Below are 14,091 nucleotides of genomic sequence, written 5' to 3' on the forward strand. Positions count from 1 at the left end.
CAGCCAAACCCAGAGTGAGTGAAGTGGTATGCCTAATGTCCCACAATTCATTAGTGTCTGCTTATGCTATTTGTCTCTTATTTGACACCCACTCCCTGCTTAGGTACACAACATATGAGTCTAATAGAAGCTGTTTACTTATGGAATAAAAAGGGAACATTTCTGAACAGAATGCATATTTTTCCCCTGGTGTATAAGTAAGATTGGCAAATTAGTACTCCTCAAGATTCTTTGCTGTTCTGTCATATTGCAGGAACAAAAACATACTTGAATCCTCTGTTTAAAGATGTCCGATGGCTTTCCATCTCTCAGAGTGATCTGGCCCCTGGCTACCATTCTATGCTCAACCCCCGCCACTCTCCTCATCACTTCATCCACATCAGCTACACAGACCTCCTTGCTGTCCCCCGAACATTCAAAGCATGCTCTTGCCTCAGGGCCTTTGCACTTACTGTCCCTTCTCATAGAATGCTCTTCTCTCAAATAAACACATGGACTGTCTCCCTCTTTCTCTCCGTCCAGGTCAACTCTAATTAAAGGTCAACTTATTAGATAGGCCTTCCCTTCTCACCTTTCTAAAAGAGCACCCCACTCTCATACTGACTCTGTTCCCTTATCTTGCTTGCTTCATAGCACTTGTCTTCATCTTACATACTATACATTTATTTGTCTATTCATTGTCAGCTAGCATGTTAGCTCCAACCAAAAATGTCAGCTCCAACCCCACACCTCCACTAGGATGTCAGCTCCATGAGATCGGGGAATTTTTTTTGTTCACTGCTATATCCCTAGTGGCTAAGAATAGTGTCTTGCTCAGAGTAGATATTGAATAAATATTTGCTGAACCAAATAATATTATGGACATATGGATGTCCTTGCAGAATAAAAGGTAAGCTTTTTGGCTTTCTGTACAAAATTGGGTGAAAGCACCAGTCCTGGGCTCAAGAGGCTGCAATGTCACCTCTCACCCCTACTTATAACCTCAGAAAAGTCTCTCCTTTCCCTGTCAGAGTCCACACCTATAGCAGGTAACTTTTAAGGGCCTTTCCAATTTGGAAATGATGCGATTCTGTATTCATTTTTTTTTTAAATCAAAGTCTGAGCTCTTTGCCTCATCTGGTTGGAGCTGAGGGGGTGGATTCACAGGGATAAGGATGGGCACGTGCATATGAGGCAGGTACACTCTGAACCCAGGCCCTGTGCCCTGGGCAATGGTGGAAGAAGGGTGGTCTCACACTAACCTGTCAGGAGACCAGATGCCAGACCCATTGCCATGGACAAGCTGAGAGCCCCGGTGTCAATGAGCACCTGGTAGCTGATCCTAGAAATGACAAAACAGATACAGTCGCCTTCAGGCATCATGCCACAGAGGTTACTGGGTACAAAAAGCACTGTTTGCACTGTCAGGGAGGGCCATCAGGAGAACGTTTCCTCTTCCTGGTGGTAGAGTCTCCTGTCATTTTCCTGCAAAGCCATGCAGACATGGAGGAGGGGAAGGGGGATTCCAAGATCCTCTTCGGCTTACTTTAATCCTTGGACCCTATGGATAATGAATGAGACCAGGAGTCAGAAAACTCAAGTTCAAGTCCCAGTTCTGTCACTAGCTGTGTAACCCTGGGCAAGTCAGTTAACCTCTCAGAGCTGAAAGTTTCCTCATTAGGCCATTAAAGATGAAGGCTTTATTTTTATCGAGTACAAGATGGGGTACAGACTCATCTCCCCCACCCCAACCCCAAAAATACTTTCCTGTTTGCTCGCCTTCTAGGCAACCCCAGGACTTCACTTTATAAAATTAAATGGCCCTGGGAGGACATTTACATGACTATGCAGTAGGCAAAGATTTCTTAAACACGATACACAAGAGCTAAACATAAAGGAATCAATGATAGATTGGACTATATTAAAATTAAGAACTATTCATTAAAATTAAGAACTATTCATCAAAAAACACCATTAAGAAGGTGAAAGATCACCCACAAAGTGGAAAAAGATATTCACAATACCTATATTTGACAGATCTATATCCAGAATATATAAATAATTCCTACAAATCAATAAGAAAAAGACAGAATGACACAATAGAAAAATGGACAAAAGAACTTGAATAGACATTTCACAAGAGAAAATATTCAAATGTCCCAAGAGCACATGAAAGGTGCACCACTTAATTAGTCACTGGGGAAATGAAAATCTAACGATAACTTTGATGCCCTAAAAAGCCAAAACTAAAAAGAAAGAAGATACGGAGCGTTAGAGAATATATGGGCTAAAGGGAAGTCTCATGTACAGATTGGCACAACCCACAATGGAAAACTGGTAGCATCCACTGAAGTGGATCTATGAATACTTCATGAACCAAGAATTCCACTTCTGGGCATATATTTGCCAGAAGTGCATTCGTATGCTCCCCTAAAAAGCATTAGAATGTTTATAGCATCAATACTAGAATGTATATAATAGCTCCAAACTAGAAACTACCCAAGTGCTCTTCAATAATGGATTAATAAATTGCACTCTATTCACACAATGGAACACTTGTTTTAACTGTGTTTTCTTAGACTCTATAATTTGTCTGCTTGGTACTTACTTATCACAGGGCCAAACTAATGGCTCAAGTTGTTTACCGCTTTCTCTTGCAAGTCACCTTTCATGGGAGTGCAAAACACATATTTCAAATCTCCAACCGCAAACTCTAACATATGTATTTTCGCTTCCTGCTCAATAGGGGATGTCCCCACCTTGTTATTCCCTCACCGCTACAGTCCTAAAGGCATAGTCTCAGTTCCCCTCTCTCTCTGCTACCTGGTCCCTTCATGTGGCTCTGTGTGGTGTGCAGTGCCTCTTCCAGGGGAATTGTGGGTAACATTAAACTTTCCTCTCAATGGCATTGACTTCTCTCTGTCATTCAGTCACCTTTATAAATTAAACCTAGTCACAATTTGACACTCTGTCCCAATGAAAATGAACAATCTACAGAGATACTCAGCAACATGGGTGAATCTCACAACTTCAGTGTTAAGTAAAAGAACCCATGCACACAAGAGCATAGATTTTCCTGTCCGAGTCCATGTGTATAAAGATCAAAGGCAGGCAAAACTGATCTATGCTGTTAGAAATCAGATTAGTGCTGACTCTGGGATAGGACATAAAGTTCTGGGTGCTCATTACATAGATGTGTCATAAAAATTCAGCATGTGGTACCCTCATGATATTCGTATTTTTCTGGATGTAGAACGTGCTACAAAAACATTTTAAAAAGTAATATTAAGGGGCAGAATAGATGCTAAACTTAGATCTGCTGACTGCCAATTCATTCTATCCTGATGCCATCTGAAAGCAGAAATGGATGAAGCAGAAATCATAACAGCAGTCCCCACGCAGGGTGGGCTTTCCTGTGCCAGGCCCGTGGTTCAATGCTTTACCATCTGATTTCACATGATCCCTACAGCAGCCATGTTAGCCAACTACTAGGATAGGATCCCTATCTCACAAATGAGGAGGTTCAAGTTAGGAAAGTGAACGAAGGGTTCCAGTGTCACATGGCTTGGAATGGGTGGCTCTTGGGATACAAACCAGGCAGGTTTGTCTACCTAAAGAGGCTAGTCAGATCTTTTCCAGATTTCAGCACAAATTTGGCCATATCAGCATGTCAGGAATATTATTTAAAAAAATATTTTCTTTTCAATAGACTGTATTTTTTACATTTAAATATGTGTATTTAAAAGGAAACTTTGTGTCACTAGCTTAAGCAGAAGAGAAATGAGAGGGAACTAAAAAAAGATACTGTGAAAACAAAACATTGCTAAAATTTCCCCCAGTTGTGGTAGCCCGGGCAAGTCTCTCAACCTGAGGCTTCCTCGGCTGTCATTCCAACCCAAGGTTAGGTCACCAAGGGTCAGAAGTGTACACCAAGAATTGAATGAGAATCGAAGAAAAGCCTCTGCACTGTGTGATTCAATGTTCTTTAAGTATGTCTTCACACCACTTAAAGTCTCACAGTTTCTCAAACACTCCATCCTGGCTCCGAGCACAGCATCTGATTCCTTCACATCAGCTCACCTGGGTAGGAAATCGGCAAACATTGTTTGCGGAAGGAGTGAAAGTCAACCTCCTTGCCCAATGACATTAAGCGAATAAAGCAGCTGATCCACATTTTACGTGAACTGCTCTGATTTGCAGCTCAGTCCTTTCTCCATCTTTCAACTACGTACAGATAGATGCCCCTCCTATGGAAGCAGCAGTCTCCACAATCAACATAAAAAAACAGGCCGTGTGTTGGGCGTTTAATCCACACCAAGCACTGTCCCGAGCCCTTTAATTATTATAAGTTGCTGAATCTTCACAGCACTCCTGGGATGTAGATCTTAATATTTCATTTTACAGATAAAGAACTGAGATTTAGAGTACCATGCCCAAGGTCACATGACTAGTAAATGTGACCTTGGTCTGTCTGTCTCTGAAGCCTGTGCCCTTCACTTCCAGCAGACCAAAGATCTACCAAAAGAGGCCATCGCTGTAATTTTGCCCTTCCCTGTGCTGGGTTCCTACAGAGGAGAGAGAACTACTTGACCCTCAGCTGTCTCATCCTGATGAGAGTTGACTTGCAGGGGTACGCTGGAGCCAGGTCACACAGGCTTGGGGCCAATTCTCATCTCTTCTCAACTCCATGTTCAGTGATGTCACCTTGATGGCAGCCATGGTGGGAGTGTTAGCACCATAGAAATCACTAAATGCTCTAAGTCAAGGCTTTGTTTTCCTCAAGAGCCGGTTGTTAATCCTTTACCAGCATACCATTAATTGGCTTTTTTCTTTTTCGCTCTAGGCCAGTAGTTCTCGAACTCAAACTTGCATGGAGTCACCTAGAGGGCTTGTTAAAACACAGCCTGCTGGGCCCCATCCCCAGATCTCTCACTGAGCAGGTCCGGGAGGGCTAGGATTTGCATTTCTAATCAATTCCCTGGTGATGCAGATGGTTTTGAGAACCACTGCTCTAGGATAGCCACAGAATCACAGAATGTGTGATGTAGGAGGGTAAGGGTCCAGAAGGTCCAGGCTGGCAGTCTATGAGCAGAATTTGGCCCACACAACATTTCTAATGATTTCAAATCTTTTGCAATGCTAGGGAGAGTGCATGCAAAACTCTGGATTCCTGGCTTCTCTTGCAAAGCCATTAGATTTGTTGACAGAGAGTCTGGGTCTCTGCATGGCAACCGTTGCCTGGTGCCTCAGAGCAACTGCCCATGGTTTCCCAGCCTCCCCTTGCTGAGCTCATTTTTTACCTTACCTTCCTGGCCCCTATAGGCATCTGAGCTAGATCAACCCCTCATTTTACAGAGGGGAACTCAGGGGCCCAGAGAGAAGTAAGGATTTGCTCAGAGTCACACAGCTATTAAAACAGTAGTAACAGACACATCATTGGAGCCCATCACCGAGGAGCCTTCCTTCACACAGACCATCCCCTCCCCACTCCCAATGGGATCCTCCTGACCCCAAGCAGCTCAAGGAGGGATGTTTCACCCACCCATACTTCTTGATTCCAATGATTTAGAGCTGTGATCGTCTCCATTGGCAGAGCTATAAGGGACTCAGCTCTCCATGATTTCTCTGAGATGCTTCCGAACACAATGAGCTCCTCATCATCCATTTCAGGTGTTCACCCTCTTTACAATCAGGTTCTAGCTAGGTGACCTTGAGCAGGTAATGCCCCCTAAATATCATTTCTTAGAGTATAATAATATACTCACAGGGTGCTTGTGAGAATTAAATGAGATGACATATGAAATGATTTGACATAATGCCTAGTGCTTAGAAAGGAGTTAGTAAACAGTAGTGATTGTCATCAATTCATCTGGAAAAACCTATCTCTGTATCATGCCCCAAAAATCACTCTTTCATTTCATGTGAGCCATGTCCAGAAGATATTTATACAACCTCTAGGAGGTGATGGCCAGCCAGGACTCTGGTACATCAAATTGATTATTGCTGTCATTGTCTGGGGGACACTGAGGTCCATGCTTCCATCTCACAGTGAGACCCTGGCCAAGCTCCTTCTCTCTCTGGGCTTCAGGGATAGGCTTTGCCTGACATTGTCCTACATGAACGTATTAAATCCTCTTAACCACATGGTGCCTTGCCTCGAGTAGCCTCCAACAACCCTTTGAAGGGAGGTATTAGCATTATCTTGCTTTGCAGTTGGGCCACTACAGCTCAGAGAGGTTAGGTAGCAAGCCCAGATAGTGAGGTCAAGATGAATCTGACTCCACGCCATAATCTTCACCATGACCTAAACCATCAGGGGTAGAAAAATGAACTCAACTCACTTGGGCATGATTGCCCTGCTCCGTCTGCTTTTGGGGGGCCTCAGAACTATCTGCCTTTGCCCTGCACCTAAACTGCTCCTTTTGGAAAGAAGAAGTGGCCTGGAAAGGTGAAGACTCCATACAAGTTAGGTACTGAGCAAAATTGCTGAATAAATTGGCCAGGAAATAGTCGCTGAGGCCTATGAGTGCCTGGTCCTGAATGCACACACCCCAGCTAAGGGCTCTGGGCACATTTCTTCCAGAGTTGGGTGGGAGTGTTAAGGGGATGAGCCAAATGACCCACATGGGATTGTTGGTCCAGCTTGCCCGAAAGGTCATCAGCACAATGTAGTTGATCCCTCCGAGCAGACCCGGCAAGCCAAAGGTGGAGTGCACGCTGCAGGTGTCATGGATCTTCAGCACACGGTTAAAACACACCTAGGGAGAAATGTCATTATAAGCATATCTACATGTGAGACTGACATTCCCTACCCACCCTTTTCACAGATCCTTGGCATCCGAGGCCACCAAAAGGGGATGGGCTCGAGGGCTTGCCTAGGGAAATGGTTCTCAGACTTGAACATGCGCATGCTCATATCACCTGGGAAGATGGTTAAAATGCAGAGTTGGATTTAGTGGGTCTGGGCTCTGAGATTCTGCATTTCAAACAAAGTCCCAGGTGATGCCAGTGCTGCTGGTTCAGAGACCACACTTTGAGAAGTAAGGCTCTAGCCCAGGCACTACTCACATTTGGGGCTATAATTCTGTCTTGTGAGGGGCTGTCCTGTGCAGTGTAGGATATTTGGCAGCATCCTTGGCTTGTACTCTCTAGATGCCAGTAGCACCCCCAACCCAGTGATCAACCGAAAATGTCTCTAGATATTGTCAAATGTCCCCAGGAGGTGATTCAGACCCACTGGACTAGCCTACACTTAATTGCTATCCCAAAGACAATGTGGCTGATTAGAATAAATCAGAAGAAAAGAATCTGACCACACCTTCAGACTTCTATTCTGTGCTCCTTCCACCTCACCACTTAGCCTCCCAGATGGCTATGAGCCAACAGATGTGGATACAAATGCAAATTCAATCAGGCTAGTTCCCTCTTTAGACTCCCCACTGTCTTCAGAATAAAAACTCAGACCCCTCAACTAGCTCAGGAGATACACCTAAGCCCCTGGCATCTCTCAAGACTCTGGTCCTACCACACTCCCAGGTGAACCCAGTACTTCAGCTATGAGAATGTCCCCCAGTACTTCAACTATGAGAGCCATATGCTCTTCTCCCCATTGAGCCTTTGAATATACCATTCTTTCTGCCTGGAATACATGTCCCACTTCTGTCAATGCTCGGCTGAGATATCCTCTGCTCCAGGAAGCATTTCCTGACCCATCTCAGGGTAGTTTAGATGTGCTCCTGGAGTGGTTATCACACTGAGTTGTGTTTATTTGTCCATTACGCTATAGTTTGGGAAGCAGGATAAATGTTAAAACATATGTGATGAAGGAAGGAAGGAAGGAAGGAATAAATGAATGAATGAATGATCTTTGAATTGTTCCCCCAGTAATAGAGTCAAGAAAACTGATGCATAGAAAAAGCGATGGACTCTGAGCCTGATAACTTATTATGTATTTTTAGCTGTGTACTTCCTCCTTTCATCACAGGGCCTCAAAGCCAGAGGAGATAAAAGATATCTGTTCTCATTTCAAAGATGAAAAGCAGACTGCCCCATCTTTGGTCAAGTCAAATTGTTGGTTAGTTCTTCCTTATTTGGGGTTGAAATTGCCTCCCTGAATCTCCACTGTTCAACCGAATTCAGCTTCCTGTGCCACCCAAAAGTATATGCCTTTCTCTTTCACCAAGCCTTCAAACTCATAAAGATCTGTTGTTTTAAATTTTTTTTCAGAACTGTGTTATGACAAATTGGCTATCATGCAGGATTCTGGTATTATCTGTACCTGTTGAATACTGAAGGAAGAAAGATCCATCCACTTAGAAGAACTAAATAATCAAAAGTAGACACGACCTGGATTGTCAACCCGACATCTTTCTTATGGGTGCTGCCCTTCCCAGCCCCATTCACATGGTTCATGGGCAGCAGCCATGAGTGTACAATGTGCCCCACCCCAACTTCATCCAGGATCATGCTTGTCTAAGCCAAAGCAGAGGGTGTTAGTTGCTCAGTTCCTTACCGGCAGGCATTTGGCTCCCCCGATGGAGATCAGCCCGGCCATAAGGCCTAGCACCATGGCAAGCCAAGGAGAAGGGATCAGGTGACATGAGGTGCCCACAGCCACACCTCCTGCCAGTACCGCATTGTGAATATGAGTCTGCAAAGAAATAGCTCGTGGGTAAATAGCACAGGGAGGATAGCACCTTGTGCAAAGCTACTCAGCAAGCTGGTAGCAAGACAACACTGTCAAGTCTTCCCTGCTTCACTGATCCTGAAACCATCCCCTCCCTGCTGTAGAGACTACCTAGCCTTTATCAGCGGTCTTATCTCACCCTACTTTTCGGGTTCAGGGAGCAGTCACCCTGATTGGGAGGCATTTAGGGAATCAGCTCGAAAATAGTTAGTCAGCATCCGACCACCCTCACTTTCATTATTGATGTGTCCTTGGGCACTTAACCACTCAGTACTTCAACTTTTCTACCTGAAGAACTAGGTTTTGATTACACCCGCTTAATATAAGTTATTGTAAGAATTAAATGAGTTACCGTATATAAAACCCTTAGCCCAGTACCTGGCATAGAAATGAGTAAATGCCCAGTAAACATATGCCATTATTATTGTTTTTATTATTTTTATTATTATTATCATTGGTTACTTGGTGCCTATGCCACCTTGCACAACTGGTCCTAATAAGCTGGCCCTTGTTCCTGGGTCATGTCCCTGCTATGTCTCTCATTCCTCTAGAACTGGGCCTTGCTCTTACGCTGCTTACCCCTGCCCCCTCGATTTTAACCAGGTCTAGGAGCTCTGGGCTCTTGGACCAGCTTCCGGGCTTCCTCGACCTGATGGGCTGCCTCCCTCGATGTCCCCACCTTGTCTGATCCTAGAATCCTTGTCACCATAGAGTTCACCTGTGGGGACACCTACCTCCCCTTAGGACTGCTAACCTGTCATCCATGGCCACATTCTCTCCACTCCAGGACCCACTGTCTGTCTAGATGTTTTTCCACCCCCTCTGGCTGGCTAACTCCATGCCCTGATCATCATGGGAACTTGTTTTGTCCTTACATTCCATGAAACTGCAGACAAGGCTCTATCGCCTGGCATGCTCTTTCCCAACCCATGGGGCTGGCACCGGAGGAAGAGGGCGTGAATAAGCCTAGAAGATCCAGGTGCTGCCAAAGGGACAGCCCCCCTCCTCACCATGTTGATCTTCCCTTGGGGGTGAGCCAAGGCCGAAGCAGAGATGGCTGTCACTGCGCTGACTGCAAGAGCGTAGTAGGTGTTGAACATGGCATTCTTTCTTTCGTTTGGTGAGTTCAGCAGAGCGGAGTTGAAACTCGGCCAGAACATCCACAAGAAGAGGGTGCCTGGGGGGCCAAGAGGGTCATTGGCCAGAGCCAGCACTCCTGCTCCAAAGCCTGAGTCTCTGCGGACTTCAGACAGGAGGAGAATCCTAGAGCTGGCAAGTCTCGGTTTTGTCACTTTCTTGCCTCTGGGCAAGTCATGTGTTCTTTCTGAAATCTCAAGTTGGTATGGCCCAGCTGACATACTTCCCCGGCAGAGAAACTAAGGCCCTGAGAGTTGAAATCACCAAACCCCCGGGGCTCCTAACCCTAGCCTATGATAGCCAAATGCTTATTTATAAAATAAACAAATAAATAAATAAAATTAACATGCTTCTTTCATTCAGCCCCATGGCCCAATATTCAGTCACCTGCTGTCCAGCTCACTACCTGATTTCTTCCAAGCCTCTCCCAGCAGTCTGAGTTCATCATTTTCACCGATGCTTACCCCGTTCCCCTTTGGCTGAGATCCAGATGCTTTTCAAAACACACCATTATTACTCTTCTCTTCCCAGCCCTCTTTCTTCCTCCTCTCCAGGGCCCTACTTTCTTCACCTGTCCAATTCTCTCCTTTAAATTGAGGATAAAAGGTTTCGCTAAATTTATTTAAATTCAAATGTAATGTCCTCTGCTCTCCTTCGGATCTGAATGAAGAGAGGTTCCCTAGACAGGAACACTTTGTTCAAAGATGTGAATTCACCAACCACCATTTGAGGAAATGAGTCACTATGGAGGGGCATCAGACACCCAGAGCAGGTTGGTAGAGGAGAGAGATTTTCTGCAGAGCTTCTTGTTCACCTCAGGTATGAGACCACCTTGCCCTTACCCAACATGGCGAACAAACTGGGGCTCACTGCCATCTGATCTTTTTTCTCGGCTCTCTCGGCCAGAGGCTTTGAGAGGCACCAGGCCACGGTCAGCCCAAAATAAGCCGCAAATACGTGGATGTGCATCATGCTTATGTGGTCTTCCATCTGTAATGAAACCCAAGGGGGAGCAGTAAGTGTCGGTACCCTCTGCCCAAGGGCAAACTCCCACGTTCCTTGGAGAAAGTTCTGAGCTTTGCGTAGGGGGTATGACTTGAAGTCATGAGACCAGTGCTCTGAGCTTACCCAGCCCAACAAGTCCCCTTTCACAGGAGCCCACGAGTAGCTGAGTGTTTATTCCAGGGAGGTTGCCAGTTGGTCTTATCAGTAGTTCTTAAATGCCTTTGGCCGAGATCCACTTAGGTGGCGCCAAAAGCCACAAGGCCACATATGATCACTGCTTCCTACTTTTTGTCACAACTTCATGAAGAGATGAGTGATAAAAACTGCAACATGAAACAGCCAAACTTCTTATAATACCGAACTGAAGTCTTTAGTTAATTCTAGATATATGCTAATTTTGCTTTACAAATATTAAATTCAGTAATCCCTAATAACTCATTTAGTGGGCTACTCCTAAATCCTGTCAACTGTGCCTTTAAAAAACATCCAGAATTGGCAGAATTTTTACCACCACACTTCACTGACAGTTTAAGCCACCATCTCTGCTACCCAAAATTATTACAATAACCTTCTTAAAAAGTGATCAAGGTTAACATCCTCAGTAATGAGACAAATGCCACTGCCTTGCTGTGTGATCTCGGGCAATCACTTTCCCTCTCTGGGCATCAGCCTTCTCATCTGCCATCAGCTCTTATCTTTCTTAATTGTACTTTACCCCAGGGCCACAGCTATTGCAGAGTTGCTGGGAGAACCAACTGGCTTGGCCTCATCCTCACAGTTGGCCTCAGCCTTAGAATATTGACAGTCTCCCCCCCGTGAGATCACATGTACTGTTAGTGACACATGCTGACTGATTTTAAAGTAGATGCTGGCCATGCGGCTTGCTGGACCCCAGCCAGTGGGGCTCTGGGCATTAATCTTTTTATACGTTTCATAATTATCTTGTGATTTCGACAATATCATAGTTTGGAAGTTAAAGGAATTCATTTGCTATGTTTAAACATTTAGTATAGATCGCACTTGGTAACCCCATTTGGGCCGGTCTTCATTTCTTAAAACCCCAGAAGCCTCACCAAATGGAGGTGACACCCTCCCCTTCCACCTTCTCGCCCCTCCTCACAACACCGTAACTCACGAGGAAGAATTTTCTGAAGAGCATCCTCATGGTTCCAAAGACTGTCACCTCCATCAGCGTCATGAATGCCAGTTGCCCCAGGTTGGTTTTCCCCAGGACAGCACCCGCTGAGATCAGCACAGACATAGTGCTCATGGTGGCCTGCTGAATCCTGGGGAGAGAGAGTGAGACAGGGATGACTAAGAAGGAGGCCTCTTGTTTATTTATTTATTCATTCATTCATTCATTCATTCACTCGCTGATTAACTCAACACTTGTTGAGGACCTACTCTCTGCCTGGCACTGTTCAAGAAACGGAGGACATAGCAGGAGAACAAGAAGACATGATTTCCTCCTACATGGGAACTGATGCTGCCCGTCCTGGGGTCTCCTTTGTCCCCTTCCTCCATCAGGGTTGCATCTACACTCTGAGAGATTGATCTGCACATGCTTGTCCATACTGAGGATGCTCTGAGGTTCTCATAGGAATGTCACGGTGAGTTACAGAGGCTGAGTGTTCCCTCAGGGCGCCTTCTGGGATTCTGCCCACGGCTTCTTCTCTTCTGCTGTCCTCACTCACAGACGATAGAGGGCACTCTTCACCTGCCAGCCTGCCCTCCACCCTCATCTCTTCTCCCTCTCCATGGTAGCGGAGAGGCTGGGTTTGGAAGTAGGACAAGCCTGGCTTCCAGTCTCAGCTTTTCCACTTGAGCAGCTATTTAATCTCTCTCAGGCTATTTCTCCATCTGTAGAATAAGAACGATAATACAATTATCTCATGGTAGTGCTGTGGGGATTAAAAGGAATATTTGTGCATGTGTGTCTAGCACCGTGATGGCACAAAGACCTACCTCGGAAGTAGGTACCGGCATTATTAGCACTATTATTGATTCTTTCCTTCCTTTGACAAATGAGCGAGCTCAATGTGGGGATTCAGGAGGAGAAAACAATTTTGTTTTCGAGGCATTTGTGATTAAGCTGGGAGGACAGAGCTGACATCGTGAACCCTGATATCACTATCTGCGATATAACGAAGCTAGCGGGGTTCACTGGAGGGAGAGAACAGTGTGGACCAGACTCAACAAGGAGGGCTTCCTGGGAGTGATGGCACCGAGTAGAACAATCCATGGTGGTTAAACCAACCCACCCTCCACTAGGCACCTTGCTCTGAGACCCCCGGGAGTTGATGATGATGATGCTACAAGCACCACCACCACCATTATAATAATAATAATAATTTATTGAGCATCATGTATGACAGGCTTGCAACTACATCACCTCATGTAAATTTTAATCCTCCGAGTAACCCCCTGTAAATGATGCTAGGGTACCATTCATTCATTACCTCCATTTTACAGAAGAGGACACAGAGGCTAGAAGAGGAGACTTTTATGGCAATGGCCACATAGCTAGTTAATGACAAATGTGAGGTTGGCCTGGATCCAAAACCTGTGCTCTGAAGTCTGGACACAGCCTCCCTGGTGTTTGCTGCTGATGTAGTGTCCTGCTTATGGCTCAAGGACTTCAGAGAAGTCAGAGGGCAAAGGGCATGGGAAGGAGTCCCACAGGGACCAGGAATTGTTTGGCATATGAGGTTACTCAATGTTCCACTGTAGCTGGCTGTGTTATCTTTCTAGCGAGTGATCATTTAACAGGCAAAGGCATAATTGAAGAGGACGTGTGCCAGTGGCAGGATTTCAGTCCTCGGGCACCAGCTGAGACAGTGAAGGACAGTGGTTAGGAGTACAGTTTCTGTTGAGGCTGCCGAAGTTGGAATCCCAGCTCAGCCACTTTCTGGCTGTGTGTCATCGGGGAAGTTAATTTCAGTACTCTATGCCTTGGTGTTCTACTAGGTTGAGGCAAGGCCTGCGGAGCGATCGTGAGGGCAAAGTGAGTTGATATATGTCAAGCACAATAAAGAGGGTTGGTTATTGCTATTATCTTCTAGGGGGTACCTCCTGGACCTTCCAAAACACAGCATTAAAAAATAATTATAACTTTTGGCGTTCTTTTTATTCTCATTTTCGTTCCAATGACCATACCAAATCCTGATTATACGAGGAAAACAAAAGACAAAGCTAAATAAGACAGGTCCCTGCCCTGAGGGAACTGATCATGGGTGACTCAAGGCAGAACCAATTTAGTGCCAAGTCAGGCTTCACGGAGTGGG

At 45.3% G+C, this 14,091-nt stretch overlaps 1 protein-coding gene across 1 annotated transcript in view; it reads right to left on the bottom strand.

Annotated features, from left to right (window-relative positions):
• Nucleotides 1-1,236: 1,236 nt before the first annotated feature.
• Nucleotides 1,237-14,091, bottom strand: part of RHCE (Rh blood group CcEe antigens) — a 22,994-nt gene continuing 10,139 nt past the window's right edge. The window contains exons 3-8 of the mRNA XM_011357625.2: nt 11,943-12,093; nt 10,645-10,792; nt 9,676-9,842; nt 8,492-8,629; nt 6,604-6,737; nt 1,237-1,321 (exon numbers count right to left, since the gene is read on the bottom strand). Coding sequence (XP_011355927.1) covers nt 1,237-1,321; nt 6,604-6,737; nt 8,492-8,629; nt 9,676-9,842; nt 10,645-10,792; nt 11,943-12,093 — 823 coding nt within the window. The remainder of the gene's footprint in view (nt 1,322-6,603; nt 6,738-8,491; nt 8,630-9,675; nt 9,843-10,644; nt 10,793-11,942; nt 12,094-14,091) is intronic.

Source organism: Pteropus vampyrus, unplaced genomic scaffold, assembly GCF_000151845.1.
Source record: "Pteropus vampyrus isolate Shadow unplaced genomic scaffold, Pvam_2.0 Scaffold36, whole genome shotgun sequence".
Lineage (NCBI taxonomy): Eukaryota > Metazoa > Chordata > Mammalia > Chiroptera > Pteropodidae > Pteropus > Pteropus vampyrus.